The 12,867-nt window shown below is 52.6% G+C and overlaps 2 protein-coding genes across 3 annotated transcripts; one reads left to right on the forward strand and one right to left on the reverse strand.

Moving 5' to 3' along the window:
• Nucleotides 1-52: 52 nt before the first annotated feature.
• LOC111160765 (nuclear receptor subfamily 1 group H member 2) lies at nt 53-6,752 on the reverse strand. Of its 2 annotated transcripts, none has more exons than XM_022524106.1 (10): nt 6,628-6,752; nt 6,375-6,508; nt 5,769-5,830; nt 5,559-5,690; nt 4,910-5,200; nt 4,549-4,817; nt 4,151-4,330; nt 3,166-3,265; nt 1,000-1,208; nt 53-635 (listed from the first exon to the last, which is right to left on the reverse strand). In XM_022524106.1, the coding sequence occupies exons 3-10, from the start codon at nt 5,809-5,811 to the stop codon at nt 489-491; spliced, it is 1,371 nt and encodes a 456-aa protein (XP_022379814.1). In that variant the 5' UTR covers nt 5,812-5,830; nt 6,375-6,508; nt 6,628-6,752; the 3' UTR covers nt 53-488. The 2 variants fall into 2 exon arrangements, with proteins under 2 accessions (XP_022379814.1, XP_022379815.1); XM_022524107.1 differs by having other exon boundaries at nt 6,624-6,739.
• A 3,139-nt stretch (nt 6,753-9,891) lies between these two features.
• LOC111160720 (glyceraldehyde-3-phosphate dehydrogenase-like) lies at nt 9,892-10,727 on the forward strand. Its single transcript, XM_022524039.1, has one exon. It carries the CDS (start codon nt 9,918-9,920, stop codon nt 10,725-10,727), a length of 810 nt encoding a protein of 269 aa, XP_022379747.1. The 5' UTR covers nt 9,892-9,917.
• The last annotated feature ends 2,140 nt before the right edge of the window (nt 10,728-12,867 follow it).

The raw sequence follows: 12,867 nt of genomic DNA on the forward strand, positions 1-12,867 counted from the left end.
CTAACAGCCCATCCCCAGTATATACCCTGGACTCACTCTGACTCAGGGCAGATTTCTATTCATACTTTATTTTTCTGTTTTTGTCTTTTTTTAGTTTTTATTAAATAAATGGAACGGGGGGGGGGCTGTGGTTTCTCAGCAGGTAGGGGAGAGCCACAGACCCCCCAATCCCTCTGCTCAAGGTGCACTGCGCAGTGAGCTTGAGGTGTAAGCTGGGTGGGGAGGGCAGCTGGTAGTGCTAGGAGAGTCAGAGGTTGGGATCTATGACCCATCCAGCCCTCCCAGGAAGACTCAGTGGGCAGGGAAGGAGCCTCCTGGGGCCTCACTGGGGCTCACGTGAGGGCTGAGGGCTGGTGGGGCCAGGGCTTATGCTCTAGGCCACAAGGTGGGCCCCCAGGCCTGGCCCCTTCCCACTCCAGGAGGAGGAAGGGGTGACAATGTCCATTCGTTGGAAGGTACAGGGCTGTGGGGCAGGGAGGCCGGGCCCCTCACTCATGGACATCCCAGATCTCAGACAGCAGAGGCGGTAGCTTCTTGTCTTGGAGCCGCAGGGCAAAGACCTGCTCCGAGTGCACAGAACTCAGAGTGCGCAGGCTCACGAGCTTCATCAGCATCCGTGGGAAGCGCAGCTGGTCCTGCAGGGGGACAGGATGAAGGTGGGCGCTGGCCAGGCTCCTGCCCTGCGAGGCTCTGGTCAGCCCGCCTGGACCACCAAGAGGACCTCCCTCCCTGGGGTGAGCCAGGACAGCAGTGCGGGGACCACCCCCCCCACCCCTATGCCTGCACCGGGCCTGGCTCCTTGGGCCAGGGACCGAGGCCTGAGGACAGACTCTGCAGAGAGGACATCAGCTAGAGTCCAGAGGGCTGCCAGGGGAGCCGGAGCTCAAAAGAGGAAGCAAGACCTCAGCCCCAGGCTGACTCCATGTGGGTGTGGAGTTCCTGCCCCCGCCAGCGCCTTGGGAGGGGCTGGGCTACAGGGAGCTCTGGGAGCTGCGTTACCTGTGGCCTCTTGATGCGGGTGTAGGAGAGCAGTGCCTCCACATAGGGCTGCTGCAGGGCCTCGACACGGCTTGGCTCCTGTACATTGGGCCGGTCAGCGGAGAAGATGTTGATGGCGATGAGGAGGGCGTACTCGGCGTCATCCAGGCCCAGCCGCCGCATGGCCCGTGAGAACTCAAAGATGGGGTTGATGAACTCCACCTGCAGGCCTGTGGGGGCAGGAGGCCTGGCCCGATAAGCTCCCCCAGCCCCACGTTGGCCCCACGCCCAGGCCCTAACACTGCTCAGTCAGCAGGGAGAGGCAAACAGCAGTAATTCTAGTGTTCTGGTCACGTCTGTTCACCCGGGTCCCTGCTGCCCAGATGAGCGCCTGGCACATGGTAAGTGTGCCCTAACCGTGCCTGAATAAATGAACAAGAAGAGTGAACATTTACTCAGTATTTCCTACTACCCCATCCTACCTTCCCTGTACCTAGATTTTTAAACCTAGGTCCCACCACCTTAGCCTGTGGTGGCTCCCATGGCTTGGAGTAAAGCCTAAGCTCATTCCATTCATTCAGTCATCAAGCTTCATCAAGCACCACTATGTGCCAGGTCCCGGGGTAGAGCTGTTTCCAAGACAAAGCCTCCCCCCCTGTGGTACTTGCACTTGGGGGTTGTGGGGACAGACGACAGGCATTCACGTAAGCAAACTGTCACCATCCAGCCTGTCAGAGGGATGGGCGCTGGTGGACCAAGGTTAACGCACAGAAGCGTAATGGGGGCATCGAGAACCAAATCAACATCGTAGACAAGGTGGCCACTGCATAGTGACACTGTAGGAAGACCTTACTATAGGGGGACCTTTGAGCAACAACCCGCAGGAGGGAAAGTGACGAGTCATGAGGATGTGAGAGTGTCCCAGGTGGGTGCCACCTGTCTGCTCTGCCCAGGACTGGGCAGCCTTCTGGGCCTCGAGACTTTCAACGTTGAAACTACAAAGCTCCCACACGAGCCAGGATGAGCTGGTCACAAAAATGCTGACCAAGGAAGCAGCAGCTACAGATGCCCTGAAGTGGGAGCACAGCTGGTGGGTGCAAACAAGAGGGAGGAAGCCAGTGTGGTGGGAGGAGGGTGAGTAATCGGAGATGAGCATGGAGAGGCCCCTGTAGGGCCTGTGGGCCATAGCAAGGACTCTGGCTTGTCTCCCAGCGAGACAGGAGCCATGCAGGGTACTGAGCAGAGAACAGACATAAGCTGATTTGGTATGAACAGGACCTTTCTGACCACTGTGTGAACAGACATATTCGGGACAACCCAGTGAGGGGACCCGGGAATGTTCCAGGAGACATGTTAGACAGTGGCAGAGCATGGAGAGAAGTGGCAGGACCCCAACTTTCTCTCCAGCCCCATCTCCCTGTGCTCCAGATGACTTGGCCTCCCTGTAGTTCCAGCTCTTCCCTCACCTCAAGAGCCTTTGTACATGCTCAACCCCCTGCCAGAAACATTCTCCCCACCCAGTGCTCCCCTGTCAAACTCATACTCTGAGATGGCCAGGGCTTAGTAGAAGGGAAGAAGATGGGGTTAGGAACACAGTGTGGGAGTACAGACAAGTGCCCCAGGAAGAAACGATGGGAGAGAGCTGGACTTACAAAGCCGAGACTGAAGAAACACAGCTTTTTTGTATGTGGGGTTCCCTGGCGGGCAATGCTACTCCCCAACTCCCTTTTCCTAAAGGTATCTCACCCCTCAGGTCTCAGTTCAACTGCACTTCCTCCAGAAGCCCACTGCCTAAATCATCCCCAGAGAAGTGCTCTCAGAGGGGAGGAACCAGGACTGCCCTGTACAGTTGGGTAGGTTGCATACTTCACAATGGACTGAGCTCCAGCCTCCCTGCAGTGACACCAGGTTTTGGGAGGAGGAAGTGTCTTCTCTTAATTCCTGCTGAAATGCCCTATGTGACAGCAGACCCCTCTGCCTCATTCACACGGCATCCCAGTGCACTGACATGACACTCAGAACATATACCCTTATCTCAACGTGAGGCTGGCTCACCCAGCTTTGGAAATAAAGGAATGGAGGCTCAGACAAGAATGAGGTGGCCTGGGATCTCCTACCAGTAGGGGTCCAATAGGGGTCCAGCAGGGGCACCAGCCCTGCACCCTCCCATCCCACTTTCTGCTGTACCTGCACGGTGAAAGTCATCCTTGCTATAGGTGAAGTCCTTCAGGAAAGTGATGCACTCCGTCTCATGGTTGTACCGTCTGGCCGTCTCTAGCAGCATGATCTGAGGCAACAGGAAGAGGAGTAGGCAGGGGAAGGAGCTCCTGGAGTCCCTATGACCCTTTAGTCACTGGTCTCTGCTCTCTCGGCCTGTGGGGAGACCTACTCTTGCCAGAATCATCCTTCACCCCTCTGCCTCTGCCTGTCCCTTCAGCTACTCCAGCCTGCTGCAGTCAGCGTGTCAGCCACTCAGGCTCTCTCCCCACCAGGTTTAGTGCCCACAACACCCTTCCTCTACTTAGGATACCCTCCCCAGGTGGTTACAAGGCATGAGGATGGGCACTGCCTGTTTTGTTTATTGCCACATACCCATCACTTGGAATAGAGCCTGGTCTATGCTAGGAACTCAAACCTATTTGTTACAGTTGTTTTGGTTTAAATGTCAACTCTAGCGCACCTGGGTGGCTCAGTGGATTAAGCCTCTGCCTTCGGCTCAGGTCATGATCCCAGGATCATGATCTCAGGATCCTGGGATCGAGCCCCGCATCGGGCTCTCTGCTCAGCGGGGAGCCTGCTTCCCCCTTTCTCTCTGGCTGCCTCTCTGCCTACTTGTGATTTCTCTCTCTCTGTCAAATAAATAAATAAAATCTTAAAAAGAAAAAGAAAGTCAACTCTCCCGAACAGCCTTCCCAGCACCACATTCTCTAAAGTGCAGCGTTCTAGCCCAATCCTCAATTTTTCTCAGCCTCAACCCATTCCCTTTTTCTCCTTGGCCCCTGGGAGGCTCTGGTGATCTGTTAGTATTTTTGCATCCCCCTATAAGGTAACCTCCCCACAAGGGTAACAACTAGAGGAATCTGGCTCATCACTATGCTCCCAACAGCTGTCCTGGGGTTCCCTGTGGGCAAGAATAAAGGGCCTTGTAGAGAATGGGCAGGCTGCCCATTACCTCAATGGTAGATGCCTTCAGGAGGGCGATCTGGTCCTCACGGCCCAGTTGCAGAAAGCCAGGCACCTGTTTGGCGAAATCCACAATCTCCTGGACTGAGATGATGGCTAACTCCGTGAAGTGGGCGAAACGCTGCTGGCGGGCATCACGGGACTGGGGGTCTGCACCCAGGGGCCAGGGCTGGGGACACAGGGGCCAGGATCATTATCAGGCCTCCTCCCTTGAGCCCAAGCCTGTGGGGACACCTTGAGGCAAAGACTGAGCCCTAGGGGACCCTCTTTTCCAAGGTCCTGCTCTCTGGAGCCTTGATCCCTCCCCATGCGCTGGGCCTCAGCCCTGCAGGCTTTACCCCACCGGGCTCATCACCCCTCACGGCTGCATGGGGGAGTAGGCAGTACCGTGACTTTGGGCTGGTCAGAGAAGGAGCGTTTGTTACACTGCAGTTGAGCGGCCACCAGCTGCTGGATCATGAGTTCCTGAGCAGCGGTCAACTGAACACCCTCGCCTTCCCCGGAGCCTTGGCCCCCTCCGTCAGACCCTCCAGGAGAGGCCCCAGGCCCAGAGGTTGAGCTGCTGCCACCCGCCGGCCCTAAGGGGGACTGCTGCTGCTGCTGCTGTTGCTGCTTCCGAATCTTCTTCTTCCGGATCTGTTCTTCTGAGAGGACGCCTATTCAGGAGACACAGGCCTCAGTGGAGGCCCCCAGGGCTGGGCAGGGGCCAGAAGGGCCAGAGGGTCCGCTCCCCCACCCCGACACTCACACTGCTCCCTCATCCCGGCCTCCTTGCATTTGCGCAGCCGGCACTGCTGGCACTTGCGCCGCATGAAGGCGTCCATCTGGCAGGTCCCGCCGCCCCGGCAGGCATAGCGCCGGGCCCCGCCTCGGACCACACTGCGTCGGAAGAAGCCCTTGCAGCCTTCGCAGCTGAGCACGTTGTAGTGGAAGCCGGAGGCTTTGTCCCCGCACACGCGGCACAGCTCGTGGCCCAGCATCTTCGGAGCCGGGCCCTTCTTTCGCTTGCGCTCCGGCTCCTCTGCAGGGTCTGGAACGACTGGGGTGAAGTGAATAGAAGCCATGAGAGACAGAGCCACACGGAAACAGCAGCCAGAGTCACCCCCACAAGGGAGAAGAAACAAAGAGCCAGAGCACAGAGAGTGATCTAGGGAGACAGCAATTCAGAAGAAAAGGTGTGTGTGTCAGTGAACCCCAAAGAACAAACGACAGTAAGAGGTATCAAGTAGGAAAAAAATACACTCACAGGACAAAAAAGAAGTGGCAAATAGGTATGGAAGAAAAAAATCAGTTAGAAATTGGGAGCCTCCCATCCTCATTTCTGATCTTTCTCCCTTCCTAGATCCCTTCCCGAATCCCCCATCAACTCCCAGCCCCTGCCCCTGAGCCCGTCTCACCCGCGCTGCAGGCTGAGCGAGCCCAATCACTGCCCGGGACATCAGGGTCTGGACCCGCAGGCCACAGTTCAGGACCCTCCTCCTTTATAGCTGGTGAAGAAGAGGGGGCGCTGGGTTGAGGGGGGCCATTTCCTGGGAGAGGGAAGCACAGTGAGTTTCTCCTGACTAGTGTGCGGGAGTGGGGACTGGGCTTGGAAAAAGGTCACTCACCAGGCAAGGGAGTGTCCAGGGAACTGGTAGTGGGAGTGGACATGGTGGAGTCACGGAGCAACCTGCAGGTAACAGGAGGACTGAGGGCCTTGTGGGGCCAGGAAGGGTCAGGTGAGGCCAGTCCCCCCCATCTTGATGGGGCACTTCTTTCTTCCCATCCTTCCAGACTCCTCCCTTACTGCATGCAGAACCCACCCCTAATCCCTGCCAGCCTATAAAGCCTCTCCGGTTCTGACAGAGCCCACCCCCTACTGGTCCAAGTCTCTGCAGGGTCTCAATACCGGCTCTCACTAGACTCCACCCCTCCCCTAGGCCCCACCCACTCCAGATCCCGCCCACTCCCTCTTTCCAGGTACGGCCTCAATCGTGCTCCACCCTCACTTCCTCCACCCCCAACTTCACTCTGACCCCACCCGCTCCCCATGCTCCGCCCCCATCTTTTCCTCCTAGGTCCCGCCCAACCCTTCCAGGTCCCACCCTCACTCTACCCATAATGCTCCGCCCACCCCATTTGCCCCGCCCATCCGGTACCCCTCCTTCCAGGTCCCGCCCCATCTCCCATTATGCCCCGCCTCCACCTCCTCCCATCACGCTCCGCCCCCACACCTCGCTCCAGGTCCCGCCCCTCTCCGAACACCAGTGGGGGGCGGGGCTCATGGCTGCGCGCGAGGGTCTTGTGGGCGGCCTCTCGCGGGGTCTCCTACTCCCGTTGCCCTGGAAACAACCGGAGACAGCGCGAGCTACAGAAGGGAGGGGGGGAAAGGAGAGAAAGGGGGCTGAGCGGAGCGGCGCAGGGAACGCCGGAAAGCCCCGGGCCCGGGGAGCCTCCCGCGTCTCCCCCACACTCTAGTGCACCTGCCTCTGTCCCCTTGCTCTGCTTCTCCTCCTCCTCCTTCTCTGTATCCTTTGGCACGCCGCCGCTTCTCGGATCCCCTCAAAAGTAACTTCGCCACTTCTTCCGGCAACCCCGCCGTGCGTCACTTTAGGAAAGGGGCGGGTAGCCAGGAGTGACGGACTTCCGGCCCGTTTAGGACTAGCCAAATCGGCTGCCCCGCACGGAAGTTGTGTGCTCACCGGAAGTTTACCGTCAGAGGTAGCTCCACTGAGGCCTGGCAGAAGAGTTCCGGACCAGTACGATCCGGCGCCGGGTCGCCGGGGGGCGTGGCCAGTCCTTAACCTTCGGTCCAGAAGCTCGGTGGCTTTAAATCATCCCTGTACTTCTCTGGGCTCCGGGCCAAGGGTATACTCGGCGTCAATCTCCCGACCTTTAGCTCCTTTTTGCACACGTTTGACTTGAGGCATGTTTGTCTTTTTTTGGTTGTTAACAAGTTTCTTGATTTTAGAGGCGCTCTGGTTATTGATTTTAAATAAACTGATTTACAAACCTAGACCCAGGAAAAATATTTTTAAAAAATAACTTGTTGATAGAAAGCACTAAAAAAAAAAAAAAAAAGCATAGCCTTCTCATGCCAAAATGATAAAAATAATAGCTTTCAAAGAGAATCCACAGTACTTGATTAGGTAGAAGGAAACTGTCCTGAAGTCTTTCCTTGATGATGATCAGATCTATATGGAACATATATCCATTCCTTTAAGAAGTTGGAATTTTTTTTAAATTTGATTTATTTCTTGGACAGAGAGAGAGAGAGAGAGCACGCGAGAGAACACAAGCAGAGAGAGCAGGAGAGAGAGAAGCAAGCTCCCCGCTAAGCAAGGACCCTGATGTGGGACTCGATCATAGGACCCTGGGACCAAGACCTGAGCGGAAAGCAGACTCTTAACGGACTGAGCCACCCAGGCGCCCCTACCAGTACTTGTTTTTATATCTTTTTGACTATAGCCATTCTAGTAGGTGGTATTTCACTGTTGTGATATTTGGTTGTTGTTTTAATTTGTACTTCTTTGGTGACCAATTCTATTTCTTTTTCTCACAGATACTTTGCAATGTGTAATTCTGCCTTTATTATTCTTCTTTTTAAAGATTTATTTATTTATTTGAGAGAGAGAGAGAGAGAGAAAGCTGGGATAGGGGCAGAGGGAGAGAGAAACTCAAGCCCACGGCCACTGAGCTTAGAGCCTAGAGCGGGGGTGGATCCTATGACCCTGACATCAGACCTAAGCTGAAACCAAGACTGGAATGCTTAACCCACTGAGCCACCCTAGCGCCCCTGCCTTTGCTATTCTGAAGGGAAACCCGAAGATAATATAGCTGAGCTATGTCCCCATAACAAAATACCATTTGCTTCACCAACTGCAACACAAAAGATGTATAAAGAGAAGCTAATGTGTAATAAAGTGATACCCACTTCAACATAGACGCACAAGAGACACACAGCCAGATGTTATTTCAAAAGATAGAATTATTGTACATTTGAAAGCGACAAGAGCAGTCTGACACAGGAGGGCTCAGGCAGCACTGTCGCGTGCAACACAATTTTTTCAAAATTGTGGTCAAATATTAAAAGAAAGCAGGGTCAAATTGTGGTCAAATATTTTTAAAAGGCCAGGTTGGAATCAGCTGAATGAGATGGGGATGGGGGGAGGGTGCCAGACAAGATCGGACCTGAAGGCTGTCGGATCAAGAGGCCTTGCAGGTCAGATGTGTCCAACATTGGCTCAGCGCTCAGAAAACCGTTCCCTTACCCTGGGTGACCCCAGCGGACTACATTTCCCAGCATATTCTTGCAGACGGTGCAGCCACGTGACTGGATTCTGGCCAATGGAACACGAGCAAAAGTAATAGGCTATTTGAATGAAAGCCTGTGTCTGGCCTGAGGCCAAGGTGTCTGAAACTTCAACACTGAGGTTCAAATCCAGCCCCCGACGCCCGTCCAGCACACCAGGGCCATTCCCTCCCCTATCCCCACTCCTCAGTTTCCACCCTCTGTGAAGTGTTTCATAATCCCTCTTTTACAGGATTGCTAGGAGATTACATAAAATGGTGACTTAAAAAATCCTGTAATCCTTTACCCAGTCGAATCCTGAGTCTTCTGGTGGGATTGTGTTATACTGAGTGTGGAGTCCCAAAAAGGCTACCTTGGGCAGGGGGCCCCCGAAGATGAAGCGTTTATTCTTTTGCTTTTACAATGAAAGGGAGGCTACAAAGACCCTGATGTTTCAGGACTTCAGCCCAAGAAACTGGAAAGGTGCAATTTAAAAATTAAAAGCAAAAAAAAATTTTTTTTTAACTACTTCCTTGGGCCAGGTGCTTAACAAATGCTTGCCAGCAGGCGCCTGACTAACTCAGTCAGAAGAGCATGTGACTCTTGGTCTCCGGGTTGGGAGCTCGAGCCCCACTTTGGATGTAGAGATGACTTAAAAATAAAAATATTAAAAAACACAAAATGCCAGGGTGCCTGGGTGCCTCAGTTGGTTAAGCGTCTGACTCTTGATTTCAGCTCAGGTCATGGTCTCAGAGTGTGGGATTGAGCCCTGCTTGATCTGGGGCTCTTAGTTCAGTGGGGAGCCTGCTTCTCTCTCTTTCCTTGTGCTCCTCCCCCTGTTTACCTAAGCTCTCTCTCTGTCTAAAATGAATAAATAAACCTTTTTTAAAAAAATGCCTGTTGGGGGCCGCCTGGGTGGCTCAGTCCTTAAGCATCTGCCCAGGGTCCTGGGATCTAGCCCCGCATCGGGCTCCTTGCTCCATAGGAAGCAGGCTTCTTCCTCTCCTACTCCCCCTTCTTGTGCTCCCTCTCTCACTGTGTCTCTCTCTGTCAAATAAATAAAATCTCAAAAAATAATGCCTGTTGGATTATAGTAACTTATGTCAAATTAAGAGACTGGTTTTTCAAGGGGAGCCTGCGTGGCTCAGTCCGTTAAGCTTTTGGCTCAGGTCATGATCTCAGGGGTTGTGAGAGTTGTCTCTCTCCCTCGGCTCTTCCCCCATGCCTACTCTCTTAAGCTCTCTCTCAATTTAAATAAATAAATAAATAAATTTTAAAAAAAATTTAAATTAGGCTCTCTGCTCTTCCCCGTTCGACAGACAGCCTCATCTTCAGGTGCAGTGCCAGCCGCGTGCCCGAGACATGATGGTGAAGGTCGAGAGTGAATGGATTTGGCCATATTGTGCTCCTGTTCATCAGGGTTGCTTTTAACTCTGGCAAAGTGGATATTGTCGCCATCAATGACCCTTTCATTGATCTCAACTACATGATCTACATGTTCCAGTATGATTCTACCCATGACAAATTCCACGGCACAGTCAAGGCTGAGAACGGGAAGCTTGTCATCAATGGGAAGTCCATCTCCATCTTCCAGGAGCGAAATCCCGCCAGCATCAAATGGGGCGATGCTGGTGCTGAGTATGTTGTGGAGTCCACTGGAGTCTTCACCATGGAGAAGGCTGGGACTCACTTGAAGGGCAGGGCCAAGAGGGTCATCATCTCCGCTCCTTCTGCTGACGCCCCCATGTTCGTGATGGGTATGAACCATGAGAAGTATGACAACTCCCTCAAGATTGTCAGCAATGCCTCCTGTACCACCAACTGCTTGGCTCATCTGGCCAAGATCATCCATGACAACTTTGGCATCATGGAGGGACTCATGACCACCGTCCATGCCATCACTGCCACCCAGAAGACTGTGGATGGCCCCTCTGGGAAGCTGTGGCGTGACAGCCGAGGGGCTGCCCAGAACATCATCCCTGCTTCCACTGGTGCGGCCAGGACTGTAGGCAAGGTCATCCCTGAGCTGAATGGGAAGCTCACTGGCATGGCCTTCTGTGCCCCCACCTCCAACATGTCTGTCGTGGATCTGACCTGCCACCTGGAGAAAGCTGCCAAATATGATGACATCAAGAAGGTGGTGAAGCAGGCATCAGAGGGCCCCCTCAAGGGCATCCTGGGGTACCCTGAGGACCAGGTTGTCTCCTGCAACTTTAACAGTGACACCCACTCTTCTACCTTCGATGCCAAGGCTGACATTGCTCTCAATGACCACTTTGTCAAGCTCATTTCCTAGTATGACAATGAATTTGGCTACAGCAACCGGGTGGTGGACCTTATGGTCCACATGGGTTCTAAGGAGTAAGAGCCCCCTGGACCACCAGCCCCAGCCAGAGCAAAAGGAAGAGAGAGGCCCTCAGCTGCTGGGGAATCCCTGCCCCAACTTATCCCCCAAAACACTGAGAATCTCCCAACCTCCACTGTTTCCATCCCAGACTCCCTGGAGAAGGGGAGGGGCTTGGGGAGCCCTACTTTGTCATGTACCATCAATAAAGTATACTGTGCCCAGCCAAAAAAATTTTTTTTAATTTAAAATTTTTTAAATAATTTTTTTTTTAGAAAGATGTATTTATGTCAGAGAGAGAGCGATAGAAAACATGCATGATGGGGGGGGGACCAGGACTTGATCTCAGGACCCTGAGCCCAAGGCAGACACTTAACCGACTGGGCCACCCAGGTGCCCCAATAATTTTTTTTTTTTTTTTTAAAGAAAGAGACTGGTTCTTCACGAATACAAAAAGCTCTGAATTTTATTGTTAATGTAAAAATGTGTGTAGACGCCACCATTTTTATAGCATGTATACTAACTTTTTAAGACTTTCAGAAAATGTACATTGAAATCGATGTGAAAAAAAAATGAAACTGTATTATTTGAAGTCATGTAAAATAGACTGATTAGAAAAGTTTTTCCCCCCATAGCTAATAGAGAATAATCACAAGGCTTTTCATTTCTAGGTGTTGGGAGTATGGTTCTTAGAGTGAATAAATCAGGACTAGGACTCTCCCCCCCACCACCCCAAAAAAAAAGAAAAGAAAAGGTACTCGTGAGGTGGGTAGGGACAGACTGATCTTGGCTGGGGAAATAGGCCCACACCACCACCGTGTGGCCGTTTTCGGAATTTGCAGGCAGCACCTTTCAGAAATCACTTGGGGCAAGTAAGAATTAGGACTGGAGGCAGAATCCGGGTGAGGAGATTCTGAGGGGTCCAGACTGAATATCCCAGCTGCCAAGACAGAGGAGGGAGAAATGTGGTAAGATTTCTTGTGGAGAAACTGACTCTCCATCCTCTGTGTCAGGGATATCCCCTAAAGCAGTGGTGCTCAAAGTGGGTTGTTGGAAGTATTTACTTGAGCATTTACTGGATGCTGGGAACTGTCCTAGGTGCTGGAGACACCGTGGTAAATGAAACCAAGATGCCTGCCCTCGTGGAGATGAGGTTATAATGGGGAAACAGGCATTCAATGTGATAACAGAATTACCAGTATAGACAGTATCAGGGGTCCTAAGATACACATAGCTTACAATTGATGACATCTTAGACTCAATTAAATATTCAAAGGGGTTGAGGACTATGAAAAAGGAATAGGTCAGGGTAAAGGAGATTGGAAATTTGGGGAGAGGATGATTGCCACATTCAATAGGGTGTTCAGGATAGACTTTGCTAAGAAGGTGATACTTGGGTAAAGATTTGAAGGAGGAGAGGGGCTGAATAGGGTTTTTCTGGAGGGAAAACACTCAGGCAGAACAGACGGTGCAAAGGCCCTGAGGTAGGAGCGTGTCTGGGTTTGTCTGTGGAACAACAAGGAGGCCAATGTTGCTAGACTGAATGAGCAAGGGGGAGGGGGGAGAGATAATCGTCAGAGAGGGAATGAGGCCAAAATCATAAAAGGCCTTTCCTTCTTTTTTTCATTTTATTTATTATTTATTTATTTATTTGAAAGAGAGAGAGAGCATGAGTGGGGGTAGCAGAGTCCGATGTGGGGCTCAATCCCAGGATCAAGAACTGAGCCTAAGGCAGATGCTTAACCAATAGCGCCACCCAGGCGCCCCACAAAGGGCCTTTCAATTCCATGATGCCATTGGTACCTCTGCTCCTTCGAGCCAACCCTTTTTTTCTTTAACGCCTCACCTCCTCTCATGTCCTCTCTCCCTGTCTTAGATTCTAAGGGCGAGCACCACAGTCATGTCCTTGCACACATGACATTAACTTCCTTGCACTTTCTCCCTCCAGCACACCTGCCTGGCCAAACCCCAGCCCTGGTTAAAATGGACTCTGCCTTTTCTGTGTCTGCTCCCACCCAGCTGAGCTTGCGAGTGGACACACTTGAGCTGTGTGACAGCAAAGCTCAAGTGACCATTCAGAACTGATCTGCAA

Source organism: Enhydra lutris, unplaced genomic scaffold (assembly GCF_002288905.1).
Source record: "Enhydra lutris kenyoni isolate GAN:26980312 unplaced genomic scaffold, ASM228890v2 scaffoldscaffold77, whole genome shotgun sequence".
Classification (NCBI taxonomy): domain Eukaryota; kingdom Metazoa; phylum Chordata; class Mammalia; order Carnivora; family Mustelidae; genus Enhydra; species Enhydra lutris.

Coding starts and splice junctions, on each gene's coding strand:
- LOC111160765 (XM_022524106.1), bottom strand. CDS start 5,811: ATGTCCACTCCCACTACCAGTTCCCTGGACACTCCCTTGCCTG. Junction 4,818..4,909: donor GGCCGGGATGAGGGAGCAGT/GTGAGTGTCGGG, acceptor TCTCCTGAATAG/GCGTCCTCTCAGAAGAACAG. Junction 3,266..4,150: donor TGAAGGCATCTACCATTGAG/GTAATGGGCAGC, acceptor CTGTTGCCTCAG/ATCATGCTGCTAGAGACGGC.
- LOC111160720 (XM_022524039.1), top strand. CDS start 9,918: ATGATCTACATGTTCCAGTATGATTCTACCCATGACAAATTCCACGGC.